The 12,352-nt window shown below is 42.1% G+C and overlaps 1 protein-coding gene across 6 annotated transcripts in view; it reads left to right on the forward strand.

The window, feature by feature from the left end:
* LOC128698817 (uncharacterized) overlaps nucleotides 1-12,352 on the forward strand; it is a 155,717-nt gene that overhangs the window by 120,823 nt on the left and 22,542 nt on the right. For 5 of the 6 annotated variants that reach the window (XM_053791224.2, XM_053791229.2, XM_053791228.2 and 2 more), the window contains exon 6: nucleotides 2,735-2,782. The exons of the other annotated variant lie outside the window; for it this stretch is intronic. In XM_053791224.2, coding sequence (XP_053647199.2) covers nucleotides 2,735-2,782 — 48 coding nt within the window. The remainder of the gene's footprint in view (nucleotides 1-2,734; nucleotides 2,783-12,352) is intronic. 6 annotated transcript variants of the gene reach the window in all.

Here is a 12,352-nt window from a genome sequence, read left to right on the forward strand (position 1 = left end):
TGTGTGTATATAGTACAGTAAAACGAGAGAGTTTTCCGTATATTATTATGGGGGAGTGCTAAACCCGAAGGGATTATGCAGTGTTTTTGGGTGGAAGGCATCTAGGTTTAATTCAGGGGAGTGGAGCACAAATCCAATTCCCCGGATCAAGAGCTCTTCACCAGCATCAGTGAGGGGATTGTGTGTGTTAGGTATTGAGTCGGTAGGTTTCAAACCTTTCAACCCATCAGTCTCTTCAAAAAGAAAATTTCCCTACTGTAATTTTTTTAATTTATACTGCAAAGAAGAAATAATGTTTATGTCGGAATTTAATCAATTTTGGCTTTGTTTGTCAAAACAGTTTTATTGTATATCATTTTATTTTTTTCTTACGGAATCGCTAAGCCGGTAAGAGTCGTACAGCGCATCTGGGTTAAGGAAAGTAACCTAACCTAACCCAAGAGCTCTAAACCAGCATTAAATTATATAATATATATTATATATATATAATATATATTATATATATATATTATATATATATATATATATATTATATAATATATATTATATTTTTTTTTATTATCACACTGGCCGATTCCCACCAAGGCAGGGTGGCCCCGAAAAAGAAAAACTTTCACCATCATTCACTCCATCACTGTCTTGCCAGAAGGGTGCTTTACACTACAGTTTTTAAACTGCAACATTAACACCCCTCCTTCAACCTAGTAGGTTGGTAGACAGCAACCACCCAGGGAAGTACTACCGTCCTGCCAGATGACTGAGAAACAGAAACCTGTAACTGTTTTGCATGATGGTAGGATTGCTGGTTTCTTTTTCTGTCTCATAAACACGCTAGATAACAGGGATATCTTGCTACTCCTACGTACACTTTGGTCACACTTCACAGACACGCACATGCATATATATATATACATACATCTAGGTTTTTCTCCTTTTTCTAAATAGCTCTTGTTCTTCTTTATTTCTTCTATTGTCCATGGGGAAGTGGAAAAGAATCTTTCCTCCGTAAGCCATGCGTGTCGTATGAGGCAACTAAAATGCCGGGAGCAATGGGCTAGTAACCCCTTCTCCTGTAGACATTTACTAAAAAAGAGAAGAAAAACTTTATTATATATATATATATAATATATTATATATATATATATATATATATATATATATATATATATATATATATATATATATATATATATATATATATATTTATATATATATATATATATATATTTATATATATATATATTTATATATATATATATATATATATATATATATATATATATATATATATATATAATATATATATACATACCCACAAAATACAATACAATCGCATACAGTCGATCTTAATGCAGAGCAAGCCACACAGGGATGGAAATCTTTAGCTCTGCTGGATCTTTCACACATGCGTCTTCAGGAGCTACGCAATATTGCAAGACAGCAACAGATAGGAGGGGGAGTCCTCTGAGGCAAATCAGAAGGTATAAATGGCGGCCCATGTGCCACGGGCCATCATTATATATACTATATTATATATTATACAATAATTTCCACAAAAATACATTTCGCTCAATCTGGGTCGTAAGGGGGAGAAACGTCATCAGTTTTCTGTACAAAATATCGATATTATGCGTTAGATGAGTACTGTTCCAATCATGGTATTGTGACAGTTGTTATTACGTAACATTTAACACTGGTGGCATGTATTGACCGATTAGCGAAACTACACCCTGTGTTGCTTCTGTGTTAATGAATTGTTATTGCGCTTTTAATAATGAATTTTGTAGTGATTTAAGTGATTGTTATAGCAGTGCTGCATTCTAAGAATGTGTTCTAACAAGATAACCTTATAAAACGTTGTAGTTTGGTGTGTGATTTGCTTTTTTAGGTAGCTTTTGCTGTGTATAAGACGCATGTGCTAACCAGCGACTTCATCAGTCCAACACACCGAGAAAAGTTAGATGTGATGATGAGTTTAAGATAATCCGTCCCCATGAGCCAAGAGATGATTTTTTTTATCTCATCTGAATATCTCTCTAGGCTAAGAGACTGATTTCCTTGATCTCCCTTCACATCTTCCATTGTAATTCTCTGTGGACTGAGAAAGTCACTGGTGGGCAAAACGTATCCACAATAAAGCTACCTACGTGTTGCACATGTCTTTTCTACTTGTCGGTTTAACTATTAATAATATAGTTTTTTCAATGTTGGCTTATGCAACTTTTCGTTTTACCAAAAAGGTCGAGTGCAAATTTACTGTTGCTATAGTTACGCGGAAATTAGCCTGAACATATTTAAATTATGTATCATTGATGTTAAATAATAGCCCTTTAATATTTGCTGACCTAAGATAGGTTAGAATAGATTGAACTATATTATACACTAATTTTATCATTATTAAGTTAGCTAAGCTAGCTTTGGTGCAGAAATTAAAATATCTTCTTTTAACTATATTCACAAAAAAATATCAGTGAATAAGATATATTTTAAGGATTTGTTGGTCCAAATCTGAGTGAAGACCACAAGACCATTTATACGGCATTACTCTAATAGGTAGTATAATTATAACGTTGAATAATTATAATTAAGATGGTACGTTACATCTTCACTGAAATCATAAGTGATGAGTTTAAAATATCCATTTTTTTCAATTAAGTGGTAAAGTGATTCTTTTTTTTTTATTAAGTTAATTAAAATTTCTAATGGCTCCCCCATAACTTTTACCACCACACAGTTGTCTTACTGGAGAAAGCCATGTCTCGCAGAGGTAACTTTTGCCAAGGTAAGGATTAGGATTGAATCCCTTTGCATCGCTCTGCTGGTGGCCAGTAGGGTATCCTGACTCCTTTCTTCTGTACCGAACCCTTTGCACCGCTTTGCTGGTGGCATCTAGGCTACCTTGGCTAAGCCTACTGGTGTCCGACTTCTTTGCACCGCTCTCCTGGTAGTCTGTAGGGAATCTTGGTATCGAACCCCTTGCACCGTTCTCCTGACAGCCACTAGGCCGTCCTGGCTTCTTTCTTTAGTGTCAGATTCTCAAAGTATCGTGATTAATGTCAAATTATGCCGGCTGGATTACGCTTGAACACTGGTCATTTGAGATTAATTGTTATTCCTAAAATGTCGAGTATTTATTCTCAAATTTCGGTCACTTTACATTGATCCTATGATTTCTAGTGACTAGTACAGCACTGGAGTCAAACTGGAGCTGTTTTGCTCTATTTCATCACCAGGAATGATTTTTTATACAAAAAAGTAACCACGACCCTTTGAGAAAGCGACCACGCACCCATAACAGTAGACACAACAGGAGTTCTGAACATTGTATGTTTGTACTATGCTATCCTTCAGTAGTCCTTGTGTAAGGAAAGCTTGTGCACAAGCTTTCACTGGGACAGTTTCGCTCTGTGCTGAGCTTTATCGTATCAAGCTCTATACACAGCCAGACGTTGTCCCCAATAAAACCTTATTCTAGAGCGGTTTTTTCTGCGTTATTTTGCATCCGGTTCTGGTAATTCTTAGCAACCCTGCGCTAATATACGTCTAAGGTCTTGAGGACTGTGTCCTTGTCCTAATCTTTCCTTCAGCTGTCTTGAAGCCTGTGTGATTGTCCTACGCTTTCCTACAACTATCTTCAGGACTGTGTGCTTGTCTTATGCTATCCTACAGCTTTTTTGAGGACTGTCTTTGTCCTCAAGTCTTTGTCGTCTAGTTTCTTGATAATGTGCTTTGTCTGTTATTATAATAAAAAAATTAATGGCTAAACTTGTCCTGGTTTATATATCTTCAATTCTGACCATTGTGTGCTTGTCCTGCGCCATAATTGCCACTGCTTGCTTGCTTTTAGTGTAAACTCGCACACAATATTAGTGTAAGAACCAGTAGTTTTGGGTCCAAGATCGTCGTACTTTAAGTTCTATAGTTTTGACAGAAACTAGCTATATATAAATAGCTGTATTGAATATATTCTTTATTGATATATTGAATAATTTCTTGCTTGTGCTTATTGTTTTTCCGATATTTTACCTTCTCTTTAATTCTCGCTTTTATGAGTTGGTGTTTGTTTCTTACTCTACGGCAGGAATGGCTGATATATTTGAAAATAAGCCACGTATTAAAGAATTTGCTTCATACACGGGAAGAATTTGCTTCGTATACGGGAAGAATTTGCTTCATACACGGGAAGAATTTTCTTCGTATACGGGAAGAATTTGCTTCATACACGGGAAGAATTTGCTTCATACACGGGAAGAATTTGCTTCATACACGGGAAGAATTTGCTTCGTATACGGGAAGAATTTGCTTCATACACGGGAAGAATTTGCTTCATACACGGGAAGAATTTTCTTCGTATACGGGAAGAATTTGCTTCATACACGGGAAGAATTTGCTTCATACACGGGAAGAATTTGCTTCATACACGGGAAGAATTTTCTTCGTATACGGGAAGAATTTGCTTCGTACACGGAAAGAATTTGCTTCATACACGGGAAGAATTTGCTTCATACACGGGAAGAATTTGCTTCATACACGGGAAGAATTTGCATCGTATACGGGAAGAATTAATGTTCGTCATCATATTAGAAATTTTCGACAAATTTTTCGAAATTTAAGTCTTTCCAGACACTGCAGAAAATAATCATCAATTTGTGATCTAACATTAACCATACTATGAATTTATCATGGAGATTATCATACTAACGGGGAAGCGCTAAACACGTCCGGGTCATACAGCGCCGGAGAGGAAGAGTAGCTTCAGTTTATTTGATTTAAATGGGATGTTGTTGACAGTAAATTGATGATTCCTTGTGGAGCACGCACGTTTAGTGCGACAACGTTTCGCTCTATGTAGAGTTTAAGAACATAAGAAAAGAGGAACACTGCAGCAGGCCTGTTGGCCCATTCTAGGCAGGTCCTTCACAATCCATCCCACTAGTTTAGATGAATATTTACAAATAGTGAAAAAGAGAAGAAGAAAAAGAGAAATTCTCTTCAGCTTCTTTACACAGCTGAAGTTGAAAGAAATGAAGCTTTTTCACAAAGAAGTGAAGCTTTTTCACAGAGCTGAAGTTGAAAGAAGTGAAGCTTAATTTTACCGACATAGCTTAGCTAACAGCGGTTAAGTCCCTGAAAATCTCGGGCCACCTTGCTGACGCCAGACCCAGTAGCTCGTGCCACGAACATCAAAGATGTCAGCCAACAACGCTGTGGGGGTGTAACGAAGGAGGTAACAAGTTTCCTGCCTGACTTCGCCACCTAACTCGAGGAAATCTTGCTCTTCTAGAGTCGACTTTTGGAGGAGAGTTAATGGTTTTGTCCAATTGAAATAAGTAGAACCCAAATGGAAATAAGTCACTCTGTCTTTTTTGGGTTATCCCAGGTTCTCTACACATATGCTGTTATGTATGATAATCTATGTAATTGTATTTGTGTATATCTGAATAAACTTGCTTGCAAGTCAACATGTGGGAGAGACGAATGGGGTTACATGATCCTTTACTGACGACGCCTCGACCACACACTGGACTTTATTAAGTGACAAACACGTTTTCGGGAAATCGCAATAACACGACTGCAGATAAACCAGGGAACGGGTGAGGTTTGAACCCATGGCGAGTGAGTCGTAGAAATCCAAGCCAGTGGGTGAACTACCGGGTCAGCTGGCTAAAATAAGATTCATCCAACTAGGATGAATCTTACTGTAACCATCTTCTTGATCCTGCTCTAGACATATCAAGGCCGAGGGATTAATCACTTTACATTACTTCTCCTTCCACAGTCTACAGTGTTTATTCTCTGTATTGGATTGAAAAAACCCATTAATTTGTACAGTGTCTCAATCACTAAAGATTCCCAAGTGCTACGTATGTCTTATTCATCTTTTTGGCAGTATTATATACCATTAATTTCATATATTTCTAATTAGATAAATCCCACTGGATGTGTAAGTGTATGCAGGTCAGGCAGGGCTGCATTTGAGAACGCCATGTATGAAGGTCAGGAAGGGCTGCATTTGAGAACGTCATGTATGTAGGTCAGGAAGGGCTGCATTTGAGAACGCCATGTATGTAGGTCAGGAAAGGCTGCATTTGAGAACGCCATGTATGTAGGTCAGGAAGGGCTGCATTTGAGAACGCCATGTATGTAGGTCAGGCAGGGCTGCATTTGAGAACGCCATGTATGTAGGTCAGGAAGGGCTGCATTTGAGAACGCCATGTATGTAGGTCAGGAAGGGCTGCATTTGAGAACGCCATGTATGTAGGTCAGGAAGGGCTGCATTTGAGAACGCCATGTATGTAGGTCAGGAAGGGCTGCATTTGAGAACGCCATGTATGAAGGTCAGGAAGGGCTGCATTTGAGAACGCCATGTATGTAGGTCAGGAAGGGCTGCATTTGAGAACGCCATGTATGTAGGTCAGGCAGGGCTGCATTTGAGAACGCCATGTATGTAGGTCAGGAAGGGCTGCATTTGAGAACGCCATGTATGTAGGTCAGGAAGGGCTGCATTTGAGAACGCCATGTATGTAGGTCAGGAAGGGCTGCATTTGAGAACGCCATGTATGAAGGTCAGGAAGGGCTGCATTTGAGAACGCCATGTATGAAGGTCAGGAAGGGCTGCATTTGAGAACGCCATGTATGTAGGTCAGGAAGGGCTGCATTTGAGAACGCCATGTATGAAGGTCAGGAAGGGCTGCATTTGAGAACGCCATGTATGTAGGTCAGGAAGGGCTGCATTTGAGAACGCCATGTATGTAGGTCAGGAAGGGCTGCATTTGAGAACGCCATGTATGTAGGTCAGGAAGGGCTGCATTTGAGAACGCCATGTATGAAGGTCAGGAAGGGCTGCATTTGAGAACGCCATGTATGTAGGTCAGGAAGGGCTGCATTTGAGAACGCCATGTATGTAGGTCAGGAAGGGCTGCATTTGAGAACGCCATGTATGTAGGTCAGGAAGGGCTGCATTTGAGAACGCCCTGTAGGGAGGTCCGGCAGGGCTGCATTTGAGAACGCCATGCATTTGAGAACGCCATGTATGTAGGTCAGGAAGGGCTGCATTTGAGAACGCCATGTATGTAGGTCAGGAAGGGCTGCATTTGAGAACGCCATGTATGTAGGTCAGGAAGGGCTGCATTTGAGAACGCCATGTATGTAGGTCAGGAAGGGCTGCATTTGAGAACGCCATGTATGTAGGTCAGGCAGGGCTGCATTTGAGAACGCCATGTATGTAGGTCAGGAAGGGCTGCATTTGAGAACGCCATGTATGTAGGTCAGGAAGGGCTGCATTTGAGAACACCATGTATGTAGGTCAGGAAGGGCTGCATTTGAGAACGCCATGTATGTAGGTCAGGAAGGGCTGCATTTGAGAACGCCATGTATGTAGGTCAGGAAGGGCTGCATTTGAGAACGCCATGTATGTAGGTCAAGCAGGGCTGCATTTGAGAAGGCCCTGCCAAGTATGGACCAGTAGGCTTGTTGCAGTGTTACTCTATGTTCTTATTAAGAGGGTGAGCCCGACGTCAATAATGGATGCCAGGCAGAACAAGCCACATTAAGATATAAATCTAATTTTTTCGCACGGTCCAAGTATCAGACTGAGGAACCAGAGAGAATTTTGTACTTCCCAAGAATCATTGTTATAAGCATTATCATCATCATAACTAGGCGTTAATCCCATAAGGGTCATACAGTATAAGCATTATTACGTTAATTTTTTTTGGTTTATTTATGGCAGTCTAAACTAGTCTAAAACGCATTTATTGTCGATTAATTCGAGAGATGCAAATTGATGCTCGGTTATTGCGAGAATTTCTTGCATATTCTCAGTTTTTTAGAAATTTCCAACATTGTTCTCATCTACCTGGAGATTCCGGGAGTCAACGCCACCCGCGGCCCGGTCACTAACCAGGCCTCCCGGTAGATCAGGGCTTAATCAACCAGGCTGTTACTGCTGGCCGCACGTAGTCAGGTTTATTTCCTATCTCAATTCCATTACATAAATTTTATCGACTTTGTATTCCATTGTCCATTTGTCGCTCAATTTTCTCATTTTATTCAAATACCTTTACAAGCTCTCTTAAAAGTTATGTTGACTTTCTAATTTACATGAAATGTTCGAATTGCCTCAGAAATATTAGTCAGATTTATTAGTCCTTCTGTTAAGTCGTGTATATAAATTTGTAACATTATATATAGGGACCTCTACTGTGTCGTGTGTGTGTGTGTCGTGTGTGTGTGTCGTGTGTGTGTGTGTCGTGTGTGTGTCGTGTGTGTGTCGTGTGTGTGTGTCGTGTGTGTGTGTCGTGTGTGTGTGTGTCGTGTGTGTGTGTGTCGTGTGTGTGTGTGTCGTGTGTGTGTGTGTCGTGTGTGTGTCGTGTGTGTGTGTGTCGTGTGTGTGTGTCGTGTGTGTGTGTCGTGTGTGTGTGTCGTGTGTGTCGTGTGTGTGTGTCGTGTGTGTGTGTCGTGTGTGTGTGTCGTGTGTGTGTGTCGTGTGTGTGTGTCGTGTGTGTGTGTCGTGTGTGTCGTGTGTGTGTGTCGTGTGTGTGTGTCGTGTGTGTGTGTGTCGTGTGTGTGTGTCGTGTGTGTGTGTGTCGTGTGTGTGTGTGTCGTGTGTGTGTGTGTCGTGTGTGTGTGTCGTGTGTGTGTGTCGTGTGTGTGTGTCGTGTGTATCGTGTGTGTGTGTCGTGTGTGTGTGTGTCGTGTGTCGTGTGTGTGTGTGTGTGTGTCGTATGTGTGTGTCGTATGTGTGTGTCGTGTGTGTGTGTGTGTCGTGTGTGTGTCGTGTGTGTGTGTGTGTGTGTCGTGTGTGTCGTGTGTGTGTCGTGTGTGTGTGTGTCGTGTGTGTGTGTGTCGTGTGTGTGAGTCGTGTGTGTGTGTGTCGTGTGTGTGTGTGTCGTGTGTGTGTGTGTCGTGTGTGTGTCGTGTGTGTGTGTGTCGTGTGTGTGTGTGTGTGTGTGTCGTGTGTGTGTGTGTCGTGTGTATGTGTCGTGTGTGTGTGTCGTGTGTATCGTGTGTGTGTGTGTGTCGTGTGTGTGTGTGTCGTGTGTGTGTCGTGTGTGTGTGTGTGTGTGTGTCGTATGTGTGTGTCGTATGTGTGTGTCGTATGTGTGTGTCGTATGTGTGTGTCGTGTGTGTGTCGTGTGTGTGTGTGTGTGTGTACTCGCCTAGTTGTACTCACCTAGTTGAGGTTGCAGGGGTCGAGTCCAAGCTCCTGGCCCCGCCTCTTCACTGGTCGCTACTAGGTCACTCTCCCTGAACCATGAGCTTTATTGTACCTCTGCTTAAAGCTATGTATGGATCCTGCCTCCACTACATCGCTTCCCAAACTATTCCACTTCCTGACTACTTTGTGGCTGAAGAAATACTTCCTAACATCCCTGTGATTCATCTGTGTCTTTAGCTTCCAACTGTGTCCACGTGTTGCTGTGTCCAGTCTCTGGAACATCCTGTCTTTGTCCACCTTGTCAATTCCTCTCAGTATTTTGTAAGTCGTTATCATGTCCTCCCTATCTCTCCTGTCCTCCAGTGTCGTCAGGTTGATTTCCCTTAACCTCTCCTCATAGGACATACCTCTTAACTCTGGGACTAGTCTTGTTGCAAACCTTTGCACTTTCTCTAGTTTCTTTACATACTTGGCTAGGTGTGGGTTCCAAACTGGTGCCGCATACTCCAATATGGGCCTAACGTACACGGTGTACAGGGTCCTGAACGATTCCTTATTAAGATGTCGGAATGCTGTTCTGAGGTTCGCCAGGCGCCCATATGCTGCAGCAGTTATTTGGTTGATGTGCGCGTCAGGAGATGTGCTTGCTGTTATACTCACCCCAAGATCTTTTTCCTTGAGTGATGTTTGTAGTCTCTGGCCCCCTAGACTGTACTCCATCTGCGGCCTTCTTTGCCCTTCCCCAATCCTCATGACTTTGCACTTGGTGGGATTGAACTCCAGGAGCCAATTGCTGGACCAGGTCTGCAGCCTGTCCAGATCCCTTTGTAGTTCTGCCTGGTCTAAGATCGAATGAATTCTTCTCATCAACTTCACATCATCTGCAAACAGGGACACCTCAGAGTCTATTCCTTCCGTCATGTCGTTCACAAATACCAGAAACAGCACTGGTCCTAGGACTGACCCGTGGGACCCCGCTGGTCACAGGTGCCCACTCTGACACCTCGCCACGTACCATTACTCGCTGTTGTCTTCCTGACAAGTATTCCCTGATCCATTGTAGTGCCTTCCCTGTTATCCCTGCTTGGTCCTCCAGTTTTTGCACTAATCTCTTGTGTGGTACTGTGTCAAACGCCTTCTTGCAGTCCAAGAAAATGCAATCCACCCACCCCTCTCTCTCTTGTCTTACTACTGTCACCATGTCATAGAACTCCAGTAGGTTTGTGACACAGGATTTCCCGTCCCTGAAACCATGTTCTCTGCTGGTGATGAGATCATTCCTATCTAGATGTTCCACCACTCTTCTCCTGACAATCTTCTCCATGACTTTGCATGCTATACATGTCAGTGAATCTGGTCTGTAGTTTAGTGCTTCGTGTCTGTCTCCTTTTTTAAAGATTGGGACTACATTTGCTGTCTTCCATGCCTCAGGCAATCTCCCCGTTTCGATAGATGTATTGAATATTGTTGTTAGGGGTACACATAGCGCCTCTGCTCCCTCTCTCAATACCCATGGGGAGATGTTATCTGGCCCCATTGCCTTTGAGGTATCTAGCTCACTCAGAAGCCTCTTCACTTCTTCCTCGGTTGTGTGTACTGTGTCCAGCACATGGTGGTGTACCCCACCTCTCCGTCTTTCTGGAGCCCCTTGTGTCTCCTCTGTGAACACTTCTTTGAATCTCTTATTGAGTTCCTCACATACTTCACGGTCATTTCTTGTTGTCTCTCCTCCTTCCTTCCTTAGCCTGATTACCTGGTGTGTGTGTGTGTCGTGTGTGTGTGTCGTGTGTGTGTGTCGTGTGTGTGTGTCGTGTGTCTTGTGTGTTTGTCGTGTGTGTTTGTCGTGTGTGTTTGTCGTGTGTGTTTGTCGTGTGTGTTTGTCGTGTGTGTTTGTCGTGTGTGTTTGTCGTGTGTGTTTGTCGTGTGTGTTTGTCGTGTGTGTTTGTCGTGTGTGTTTGTCGTGTGTGTGTCGTGTGTGTGTGTGTCGTGTGTGTGTCGTGTGTGTGTGTGTCGTGTGTGTGTGTGTCGTGTGTGTGTGTGTCGTGTGTGTGTGCCGATGGATGGATGAAGCTTATTTGCATATTCTAGTTATTTTTTCTTCTTTCTTTTCCTCTATTACTTCCCAGAAATCCTATCTAGTAATATAAGTCAGAGAGAGAGAGAGAGAGAGAGAGAGAGAGAGAGAGAGAGAGAGAGAGAGAGAGACTAGCTCACTATTTTAATATAGTTCCCCAGGCTGGCTTCATCTTGCTCTTCTTACAACTTCACAATATGTGTTGCTCTGCCTTTCCATAGTGACTGATGACTGTCAGAGTAAGAAATGAAAACCTCTGAGTAGCTTGGGTAAGCCAGGGAGCTTTGAAAAAATCCTTAATAGGTTTGATACTCCCCCCCACAAAAAAAAAAAAATTTGATCCACGGAACTGGTTACTCCTCTTAGATGGACTGACTATCCTAAAGGAGTTTCTGATGTTGGCTTAAATTAGTTAATTATCAAGTATTTTATATCATGCATGGGAAAGCGCTAAACCTGCAAGAGTAATGCAGCGCTTGGGGAAGTGGAGGTAGTTGTGGGTGTTGAGCTATAGCTCTAGGTCCCTTGCGTTAGCTGGTGTGCAAAGTTTCTATCACAGCTGGCATGTTTTCGCTACATCCATACCCGATTTTGAAGCTGTGTACTGTCTTGGCCTTCACAGTGTCGTTCCCCAATCTATTCCATTTCGTAACTATTAAATTATCATCATGGGAAGCTCTAATCCCGTAGTGGTCATGCAGCTTTAGGGAAATTGGTTGATAGACTAGCAACAAGGGAAGAGCACCTCCAATCACTTGAATCAAGAGCCCTTCACCAGTATCACCCCCCCCCCTCTTTCCCTCCTCTGGAAAGTTTCCCTAATGGTGAGCACTCCCATATTTAATACACTGTGTATTCCCCTAAGTATCTTGTATCCAATATATTCCCCCATTAGTTCTTCGTTCTTCCTCCGCCAAGTCCATTTATTTCAAATCGTCATCGTTTCTCCTGTTTCCTAATTTTGGTATTTGTCTGGTGGTTAATCTTTTGTCAGTTTCTTTGTGTCGTCTCTCCAGCTGCGGACGGTGTGTCCAGGTTGCATTTTCAAGGGTCGTTTCTTTCATACGTGGTAATAACACTGTTTCTTTAATACTGTTTCGTAAAGCTGGTCTTGTTAC

Source organism: Cherax quadricarinatus, chromosome 59 (genome assembly GCF_038502225.1).
Source record: "Cherax quadricarinatus isolate ZL_2023a chromosome 59, ASM3850222v1, whole genome shotgun sequence".
NCBI lineage: Eukaryota > Metazoa > Arthropoda > Malacostraca > Decapoda > Parastacidae > Cherax > Cherax quadricarinatus.